At 42.7% G+C, this 10881-nt stretch overlaps 1 protein-coding gene across 3 annotated transcripts in view; it reads right to left on the bottom strand.

The window, feature by feature from the left end:
• Positions 1 to 73: 73 nt before the first annotated feature.
• Positions 74 to 10881, bottom strand: part of PHRF1 (PHD and ring finger domains 1) — a 28561-nt gene continuing 17753 nt past the window's right edge. The window contains exons 13-19 of one of the 3 annotated variants that reach the window (XR_002467772.2): positions 9973 to 10127; positions 6384 to 9155; positions 5544 to 5695; positions 4823 to 5083; positions 3621 to 3749; positions 2245 to 2466; positions 74 to 1373 (exon numbers count right to left, since the gene is read on the bottom strand). Coding sequence is in view for 2 of the 3 variants with exons in the window: in XM_021555193.3 (XP_021410868.2) it covers positions 2332 to 2466; positions 3621 to 3749; positions 4823 to 5083; positions 5544 to 5695; positions 6384 to 9155; positions 9973 to 10127 (3604 nt within the window). In the remaining variant the exon portion in view is untranslated. Of the gene's footprint in view, positions 1374 to 1516; positions 2467 to 3620; positions 3750 to 4822; positions 5084 to 5543; positions 5696 to 6383; positions 9156 to 9972; positions 10128 to 10881 lie in introns of those variants that run through there. The other 2 variants (XM_021555193.3, XM_021555194.3) reach the window with 2 other exon arrangements.

Below are 10881 nucleotides of genomic sequence, written 5' to 3'. Positions count from 1 at the left end.
CCTCCCTGCCTATGCTGAACAAGCTTTTGGCACCACCACTCTTTCACGGGAATGAAAGGACACTAAAAAGAGATTATATTGTTACCAAATACTGCATGTATTGAATAAATAAGATTTTTTCCCTTAAACAGGTAACAGCATGTGATCCGAGAGGGCCAGCCAGAAAGGGGGAAAATAAAAAAGCAAGTAGTATACACAGTATACTACAAAAACTGTTCTAGAACACACCAGAAGAGGGATTTTTAGGTATGTTTCTCATTGCCTCTCCGAGGAGGCAGCTTACAATTTGATAATTTTATTTTAATGGTAGACAGAACGAAAGAACCAGTATTCTTATTCATGTAACTCCAGCAGAAAGCTCATGCAGAAGGTGTAGTTTTCAGTCTCAGCACTCCTCAGGCAATGGCAGTTGCAGAAATAACAAATGTAACAGGCCTTATATCGCAGGCGCTCCTAACACATCCTGCAACAGGCTGTTATCTTTACTGTCGGTTCAAGGGTAACATTTAACAATAATTTAAAGCAGTGAAACAGCCTGAGGAATGAAACAGACTGACACTGTCTTCCCGGTAAACAGTGTACTTGTTTCTATTATTTAGTCAAGCCTTATTTTTCACACCACCGACCCTTTTTCATTCTGTATAGACAGGTGATGGCAGAACTGCTCCTCTGAGACATTCAGAGGTGTCCAATTTCTGGCCTAAATGTATGCACAACTAGATCACATTGTCTCATTCTTGTGCTAACAGTGTTATTAAAGTTTCTCAATTCTTATTTTGTAAAGAAATCTATCAGCTGTGTTTGCATTTAAAACCCCACACCCATGTTCCACGTCTGTATTCTAGCTCCAAGTTTAGCTTGAAAACTGTAGCTTCTCTGACAGCTGTTCTTCTGCAGTCAGTACTGTGTCTTTTCTAAAAATCTACAAAGTAACTCAAAGTTATCACTTCCTAATAGTCCATCCAGGCTGCACTTCCATACCGGAAGCATACAGAAGCAAGGAAGATTAATTTCAAAATGCTCAGGATTCATCCATGAACACTACTGGTATATAGGCTTGTTTTGTTTAAATAGTAAAAAAATAAACCTTCCAAACCAGCTCCCATGAAGGGAAAGCCAGTCTCTGAGTTGTAACTTACGGTTTTCTCTTCAATTTCTCTGTGAAACATCTCCTTCCTAGAAGGATTTGATGGGGAATGATTCAAGTCAGGTTCAAGGGTGCTGTATCATTTAAGGGCCTGTATTTCAGAGAGTCACTTAAAAGAGCTGCTGCTCTGCAGTACCTGCAGGCAAGGGATTCTGCTGAAGCCATCAAGATGAAGTCAGAACGTGTGCTGGACTGCTTTGATTCTTGATAGGGATCTGCAGTTCTCCTGCAGAGGAGGAGGGACAATTACTAATCCAGCTCCAGTCCCCTTCACAAACACAGTATTCCTTACACGTGCAGGTTTACATGGAACAGCCAGGCCAAGAGGCAGATGCAAGACAAACAAATGACAGCTGCTACAGGACAAAAACCATTCAAAATAACTTTATAAACTCTGTCACATTTCTGCTTTGTACATCAGTTCAACCTTATGCTTCAGACTTGTTACGGAAAATTGACAATGCTTGCTTTTTGTTTCATTTTTTTTTCCTGAAAGGCAGACACAAAACCAGCCATCAGTGCATTATTTACACAAGTGCAACACAATCTCCCACCCCCAAATTAATTTTTTTCACTAGCAAGGTACTTTGAACAGAATTTAAATAAACACCACAGCTTGAGCAGTGTTTCTGAAGTCAGTTTATAAAGGTTAACTCATTTCTGCAATCCCCAAATGCCAGAGCGAGTAAAGCTTCGCTCACCATCCAAAGGGCTAAAAATACAACATTTCAAGTATTAAATCAGAAATTTCTAAAGACAATCCATATTTAGATAAATAAACACAAGGGAAACAGTATACAGTTCTCAATATACTGTATGAAAAGTGGTGTCCAGTTTCAAACTTTAGAAGACAAGTGCACAGCCCAAAAATGTGATCAAGTAACCCTGAAAACTGCAGCAATCCGGGAGTTCCAAACATGAATCTCTTCTGTTTCCCCTCGAATTACTCTGCTGGTCTGAGGCATTTGATTGTTATTTAGTTCTACAGCTGTAGGTAATCCAAAAAAATCCTAAATTCATTCCCATATGGAAACAATTCAAGAGAAAGTTCCATAGATAAAGTCTATTATCATCTTGTTTTTCTGCACTCTGCTTACAATGGGATGCAACTGCAGGTCTGTTATTCCCACAGTGTCCACAGCTAGGAGAAGTTCAATCCAAGTCATGCTGGCTGTGGCTTGCTCTCAGTTTTCCACTTCACGTGTGTCTTCACCATCAGTTTTCTTATGTTTCCTCATATGCTTGTATTTTTCCACATATGCCTTCACCAGGTTAGCCACCTTCATAGGGTTGATCTCTCCACTTTTGCTGTGGCAGATCTGCAGGGGATCAGAAAGGGCACTTGGTCAATGACAGCAGCTATGCAAGTGGCAGAGAGGCCCTAAGCTGTCCAGGGGAGGCAATTCCTGCACAGACCCCCAAGGCTCATAGCAGGGTACATAAAGCAGAAAACAAAGACAAGAGCAGTATTTCCTTCAAGCATTCCAGGAATGGCCCAGAGCTTATCTCAGAGCACCAACTGAAGGCAGAGGCATCTCAAAGCAAAATTATTCATTTTTACTACAGGATTTCCACCCATCCATCCAGTTTTACACAACACATGGTAACCAAGGAAGCACTGATATCCCAGTTTTGAGATGTTTTTGAGGAAGCAATGCTCAGATTACAAGAATTTGGCAGTTTTGAGAACACATTTTGAGACAGGGGAGAAAGAACAGACCCTACACTAGTTACTATCTCTCTTCAGAGAGGAGTTCAGAATTACTTCAGTAGCAATTAGCACTGCTCAGCTCTCTTGGGTCACACATATGGGTCACACAGAAGATGTGAAATTGCAGCCAGCACCTTGGTGATTTTTATTTATGATGGAATTTCTCAGTGATAGCAGGAATAGAGCAGGGAGAAATTACAGTTCTCTGAGTTCTCTCAGTTAACTGCCTTGACCATGGGAGCATTACTTCCCCTCACGAGACAACATTTACTTGCTGACTGCACCTTTGTAGCCATGATCTACTCACACTAAGATTTGAGAATCAGCAAAATTGCAAGGCCCTCTTCCAAGGCTCAGGGACACTGCAGATGCTCAAGAACCTAATGCATGAAGTATTTTCTCACTTTATCAGGAACAGCTAGAATTGTAGCTGAAGGTCCTAGTGAGGGGGATTTGACCATTCTCACCCAGGGCAGATACCATGTAACATTTCATCTCACTCAACTGAAGCTTAGCACTGTTTTTGTCCACTGAAAATATGACCTCATAAAAGGAACAGGAGGAGACAGCTCTCATCAATAGCACCAAAGAGTCCAGCTTAAAGGAACTACTGCTCCACCACAGGACTGCAGAGTATGAGTCAGGGTCCAAAGACCTGCTAGCCCAGTCATGGCACGTCACTGCTGAAATGGCAAGTGCCATCTAAAGTACTGCCACTTGTGTAATGACCTGCCCAGCTCCTCCTCTCCACCAAGCCCTCACCTTTTGCACTGCTTTCCGAAGGATGCTCTTGTACTCCTCCTTTGTAATCTCCCTCTTCTGGTAAAAAGGTTTGATGGCAAGTTTCACTTCTTCCACAGCCCTTTCTTGCATGTGAAGCTTCTTCATGTACTGCACAGGAAAGAGAACTTCATTACCTTGTGCTGTCTTGTGCTGGAAATGGTTTCTGAGTCTGTTTTTCTTAGAAATGCTCAAACAATGCAAATTCTCATTTCACAATTTCAACAACCCAAGTAACAACCTCAAAGTGATTTCCTTTACTGTCAATTACTGTCTTGGAACAAATATCAGTTTGCCCTTGCTTTATGTAACATTTATTCTGTATCTTAAAGAATGTGTTTTAAGCAAGTGAGTACAACATACACTTCCTGATTTCGGTCTCCTCCTTTCCTTCCCACAGCTCTGAAGTAAACACACATCCAACAGAAGGTATCAGGTTCTAAAAGCAGCAAACCACAACTGTGACTATGAGGCTTCAGATACCTCTAAAGACAATCTGAAAATTGCAGAGCTGCCTATTAAGTAATAATTATAGGTACCTCCAAAACAAGTTTATAAGAACTGTTGCTCATAAATGGAGGCTCAGTGGGAAATGCATCTTTCTGTTTGGTTTTATGGTATGAAGCAAAATAATGGCTAAGTTGTTTTCATTCTTGCGTTAGCATCCACTGTGCCTAGAGCAGATGGTCTGTGCAGCAAACCCAAAACTCAGCAGCAAGAGACTTGCCTTGAAACATCTCCAAAGTGTTTTACTATCTTTGCATTTTCAGTGCTGATAAGGAACAAAATACGGTCCTACCCATCTATAGGACTATTATGAGAATTGACATTAATTTCAAACCTGGAGGGGAAATGAGAAAACCAGGTGTTTAGAGAAACTTGGACATTGTGATTTCTGGAAAATCCCTTCCAAGCAATTCATGCAAGAACGTTTCAGAAGTTTAAGAATGTATTTCAGATGTTTTAATCCCTCTCTGTCCTATTGTGATGAACCAACAGAAAGCAGAACCCTTAAATGAAATAAATCCCAAATTAATTCAAAGAGAGAATTGCCTGCTGCTCCTGGGTTAGCACAGTCAGTCACTAAAACCAGCAGGGCTGGGAAAATACAGTACAGAAAGTTTAAAAATCCCCCAAATAAAAAAAGTTCAAATAAATAGCTTTAATTTTATGCAGTCACTCACTTCCTCGTTTTTTGTTTTATCCACTGGAGGTTTGGGTGCTTTGATCTTTTCCTCCGCACTTCCAACAGAAGCAGCTTGGATTCCGGGCTCGGATGCCGTAGCCAGGCTGCCCAGCTCTGGGGTGAGGCTCTGTCCTGCCACGCAGCCCAGAGCTGGCAGACTGCCCTGCATGATGAACTGAACCGTGGGCTGGCTCACCGGGGCATAGGGGGGCAGGCTGGAGGGCAGGGCTGGTGCCAGGGGGATGTTGTGACAGTAAACCTGTGAAACAACAGTGCTCCGTCAACACTTGTGCTGACAGCACACAGCATCAGAGCAGGATCTTCAGAGCACCTTTATCCACCACCAGTCCCAATCCCCTTCCAACTGGTGGACAGCACAGACTGATGGCTCAGACCAAGGCCACCAAGCCAACATTTACAGCCTGATCACAGTCAGGAAGAAGCTCACAGCTTCTCAGGCAGCATCATCTTTCTGCAAGCTCCTGATGAAAGCAGAAGCTGCAGGTACAGAGCAGAATTAAAAGATAATATGTTTCTTCAATTTTAAGGAGCACCCTGAGAGATTAAATGATCGGAGGATTGCTGAGGTGTATAGGCTACATGAAATGTACCACACGCAGAGGAAGGCAAACTGCCATGAAAGGAGGGTGCTGCACAACAAGGGCACAGATGGGATGGGATGCCTTCCATGATACTTGGGGGCTGGAATAGGAACCAACCTGAAAGGAATCTAGATCAGGAAACATAGGCTCGGGAATCATATAATTGGTTGGAGGAGGCTCATTTAACTGCACCTGATTTAATGTTTGGTTCAAGTCCTCTGCTTTCCAGGCCCCATCTTTTGCTCGCTGCAGTTTGTAAAACGGCATCCCTAGGTACCCCAAGAGAAGGAAAAGAAAACATCGTAAGAACAAAATAACCAGTCAAAGATTCAAACCCAATTATATTTTAATAATTAAAATTAAAATAAAACAACAGAACGCGCTATAAAAGGATTTTTTTAGCATTCGTATTTTAAAGCTTCTGATAACAGAGAACTTCTCATCCCCTCGAGCAATTGCTTTCTACTGGGTTTAGTAACCAACAAAAACAACACAAGCAACTCTGTCAACACAAACAGCACAGGTTCCCAAGCCAAACTGTTTCTGGCAGCTTCGGTTTAGCAGCATTCACAGAAGTGAGCTACAGAGACTTGTCATGCTCCTTGATTTTGAGAAACATTTATAAATTCTGAAGGCAAAGCAAGCATTCTAGTTAAGTGCAGCAAGGGTGGGACATGGGCTGCCAGCTCAGAGAAGGGGTTGTTGAGCGCGCTTCACAAGTGAATAAGCTGCCACTGGCCGAGCTGTGCTGACAGCACGTCCTCTCCAATTCATTAACACAACTCACCTCGTGATTCCAACCAGTGCAGAATGCCAGCTCTCAGGACTGCAAACCACAGCATCATCCCAGCTCAGAGGACAGAGCTCTTACACTACAACCACATTTGGCCAGGCACCAAAACCCTAAGCCTTATACAGCCTATTTCAGCTGCTGTTTATTTTCCAAAGGAGACTTACTTGGAGCTTTTCCAGCAGACAATGTACCACTTTCCTCCTCTTGAAGATTCCAGGTAACTCTTTTCACTGGTGCTTTTGATTTCAAGGCAGGACCCTGAGGTACCACTTCCAGTTCAGGCTTAGTGAAATTGCTTATGTTTTCATTTGAGACAAGGCACTCCTCCTTAACCTCCCTCACACAATCTGTGACTTTGCTTTTGGATGAGCTTTGGATTGGTGCAGCCTCAGCTGGAACGTGCATGATAACTTCCTTCTTTGGGGGTTGTTCCATCATAGATGGACATAATGCAGTATTTTCTATTTTAACTGTAATCTCTAGGTTTGTATTGCTACAGCTACCGAGCACTGCTGCATCAGTACTATTCATTAAGTCTGTTTCAGCAAAAGAATCCACATCGCCAATTGGGACACAAATATTTGTGATCTCTGGCACAGGGAATGCAGTTTCTCTGCTCACTTCCTGACAGATGGGCTCTACCTTTATCGTTTCTTGGACCTCTCTCAGGTGAACTGGGGTCTCAGTCTGTATTTCCTCGAGTTTGACATTTGGTTGGATGGTTATGGAAAGACCTTCCAGTACTAGCTCCTCTTTTGGCTCTTGTTTCAGAGAATGGGGTTGCTCCAGACACCTGGTCACATTTTCAGCTGGAAGCTTTTGATCCTTTTCTGGTGCAGGAGGAAGCAAGGTCTCTTTTGATCTGTGTTTCCTTTCTTTGGAATGTGATCGGGATCGCACTCTTTTTTCCTTTGATTTGCTACTTTTGTGCTCCCAAGATTGAGATGCAGACCGAGACCGAGATCTCCACTTTCTCCTCTCCCGAGATCTGGATCTCGATCTCTTTCTGTCCCTTGACTTCAAACTACTTTCTTTATCATACCTCTCGTAGCTTTTGTCCCTCCTGTGCTTCCGCCTTTTAGTCCTCTCAGCACTGTTTGACCGGGAGCGGTCCCTCCGCCTTGATCTTGAGCGAGACCGTCTTTTCTTTTTCCTGTTTTCATAAAAATCAGAAGTACTTCCAGGACTACCCGAACGTGACCTAGATTTCCTTTTGTCCCTAGACCAAGAAGTTTTTGTCTTTTTATCCTTTGCTTTATCCTTTGTTTTCTTTTTTTTAGATCGTTCGTGACTGCTAGAACGGTCAGTAGAAGACCTCTTGCTCTTGGATTTTAATATGTGTGTTTTGCTGTGCTCTTCCCTACCTGACCAAGAGGTAGATCTGGAGCTTCGGTCCCTTGAGTGTGCTCTATCTCTTGACTCTGAACGTGATCTCTTATGCTCTTTGACAAGTGCTTTTCTCCTTTTCATCTTCTTCTTGCTTCGGGAGCTGGAGTTTGAACAGGATCTAGAACGTGATCGCTTCTCTGCCTGTTCTACCTTTTGGACATTCTGCTGCTCATCACTCTTTGAGGGACTATCTGGTTCTATTTTCACATTAATACTAGGTCTAATCAATTCCTCAGCATTAAAGAACACATTAGGTCCTTCTCTGCGTTCCTCCTTTAAACATTTTGTATTAGAATTTTCTTTAATGGCAGATGACGTGCAAGGACTGCTTAGGACATCTTCCTCATCCTTCTCTTGTTCTTCTGTATCAGAGACCTGTTCTACAACCCTGCTTGCTACTGCGACATCATCATGAGACTCTGTGTTACTAGATGGCACATCAGAATCAGTCCCAGATCCAAATATATTTTCTACCCTGTAAGGGGTGAAACGACGAACAGTTTGAAATATTTGAACTTTTGGATTTTCAATGGAAATAGTCCTGGTGATATTAGTTAGTGGGATCCCTGAGCCAAGCCTTTCAGGACTGCTGTTTGCTGAACTCGAGTCTGATCCTGTTGGCTCAAAGGGATCATAGATTTCACTTTTAACCTGCTTCTTCTTTACTGAGAAAAGCGGTGCAGGATTTTCCTTCTGCTGCACTTCATCGTCCACAGGGCGGAAGGTATTACAAAATCCTGGGTTAGACAGTCTGCTGGGATGTCCTGTGTTCCCAGGAATATTGATTTTAAAACTCTCAAAAGAGCCTTTGCCCCTTGAAGTGCCCAGCAGTGATGAACCACTAGAGCTGCTGGGATGGGTGGAGAAAGACACCGCACTTGGATGCGTCTGTTGCTGTGGTTCCTTGGAATTTGACTTCTGACTTTCCACCCTGCTACCCTTTCCTGGCTGTTTAGTGCTGTCCTTGCCAGTCAGCTGGGTTATACAGGAGCTGGGGATATTACAGCTTTGGCTTCCTGCAGGTTCTGGCTCCACCTGCTTGCTGCTGGTTTCTTTTTTAATCTTTGGTATCCTGGGAAGCTCAAAGATGTCAATTCTCTGGGAAGGTGGTTTTACTGGCTGCCTTACAGTTACAGCTTTTGAGCCAGAATTCAAGTTACAGCCCAGGGGCTTTGAAGACGAATCAGTGGGTACAAAGTTTTTAGATTTTCCATTAAATCTGGTTATTTCATCTAACTTTGAGCCATGCCTGCTCAAAGTTGCTGTATTCTGAGTCTGGACAGACCTGGGTGTCATTGAATATTCTGATTTTACAGTTGCCTTTTCTGGTACAGTCTGTGCAGGGCTTGCTGCAGACTCACTCCTGCTCAGTGAGGGTGGAGGTGATGAGAACAAGGGTCTGGAATGAGTACTCAGTCCCGAGGAAACAGAAGGTCTGGCCATGGAGCTGCTTGCTGTGGTCCCTGAGAGCGCTGTACTTGGGTGGGTGTTATGCCCTGAATCATCCTCCACTCGCAAGTCACTGGCTGATTTTCTGTGAAATGGAGCTATGGGACACAGACAGACAAGTCAGCTTTTCACGATATAGCTGGACATTTTCTGCCCATGTTAGCAGAAATACTAAGCTAATTACTTCATGTTCCACTGTGGTTTACAGACACGCCACACAGCAATAGGGAAGTCCAACAGTTCTTTCAGCCAGATACTCAGTTTAGTGCCAGACAACCACAACTTTGAGGCAAACACTAATGTTTACAAAAGAAATGATTCTGTTCTGGATTGACAGAAATGATTACAGCAGAGGATGTCAGAGGTACTTATTTTAAGAATAAAGCTCTAAGTTTCAATTTGAACAGATTCTTTTCCAGTAATGTCATGCCAAGGGAAAACACAGCTGGAGATGATAGCACATATTTAGAACTCTACTTTTGCAAAGAAATTTCTTGCTAAGGTCCTTCATCCTGCTTTTCAAACTAAAGTACAGATCACAGGCATGGCACCAATGCACGACACATGCCAGAAAAACTGGGTACTAAGCTAATTCTGGCCTATTCAGTCTTACATCTTTTATAACAAAGCAAAGCATGAAATCACTGTGCAGTTCTTTTGAAAGAAGAAAACTATGTACTAAAACTAAAATCTTTCAGTATCATCTCAGGTCTGCATTTAAACACACACAAGCAACACTATTTCAGAACATCCATCTTATGAAATAGACTACTGTTGGCAGGTACTGAATCTATCCTATATATTCCAAGGCTCAGTAAGAGTATCCCTAAGCTTAAAGCTATGCAGCCTGTAGGATCAAGGCAGATGTGGATGAAACAAAGAGGCAAATAACATTATGAGGTGCCAAGCACTTACCTTCCTTTTTTGCTGTCAGTGAACCATCTCTATTGATGACCACATCTGAGCTGCTCATCATAAGAAGGCTCTGTCCAGACAGGATACTTCCCAACAGGTCAGGCACAGGAGCAGCTTCTGCTTCTTGATCAGGACTCAAGGCAGGCACACTGCTTCTGCATGTTTCAGAGGGTTACATTTCCTTTACTCTTACAGCATTTGTTCTATACACACACAGTACATTAAAAAGAAACCAAAGTCAAGGGCACAAAGAGATCAGCCAGGGAAGTTCACTTGTAGTTTTGGTTTCACCAGAGTCATTCAGTCCCCATCTTTCTCTCACAAACAGAAGGTGTAGCTTTTACTGACGTCCCACAGGAATAACACAAGATAAGAAAGTATATCATACCTGAGACTTTTGGTTAGCAAATGCTGGTGCTCACTGTGTTGTATATCAAGATTACATTTCCAGTGCATGTTAAATGCATTTTTGGAGGATAAACCACCGATTACCACTTCAGAGATATTTCTATCCTAGCTGCCTCTCTTGCACCCACTAAATCACAAACACAAATGTATTCCTCAGGCCTTCTATCTAAAAAATGACAGAGCTTGAACCAGTGTTTAACCACAAGGTGCCACGTGTAGGGGTAGCTAAGAGCATGGCATAGAGAAATTACACTGAAAACCAGCTGCAATGCTCCCACACATGGGACACCACATTCTCCCTTATGCTTTGCTTGATCTTACAAAGATCTCAGTTCTTTAAATACAGACTGATAAGGTGTTTCTGGTGTTGGGCATTTCAGTTTTTCTCTTTGCTTTTGTGTTGATGGGATTTAGGGGGTTGTTTTGTTTGAGTTTGCTAAAAAACAAATTTCCAAAGGGACCCAGCTCTTTGAGGGAGTTAGATTTCATTTCTGTATGACA

The sequence above is a fragment of the Lonchura striata genome, chromosome 6 (assembly GCF_046129695.1).
Source record: "Lonchura striata isolate bLonStr1 chromosome 6, bLonStr1.mat, whole genome shotgun sequence".
Classification (NCBI taxonomy): Eukaryota; Metazoa; Chordata; class Aves; order Passeriformes; family Estrildidae; genus Lonchura; species Lonchura striata.
Note: the sequence above shows the minus strand (reverse complement) of the source record. Positions and strands in the feature narration are given on the sequence as shown.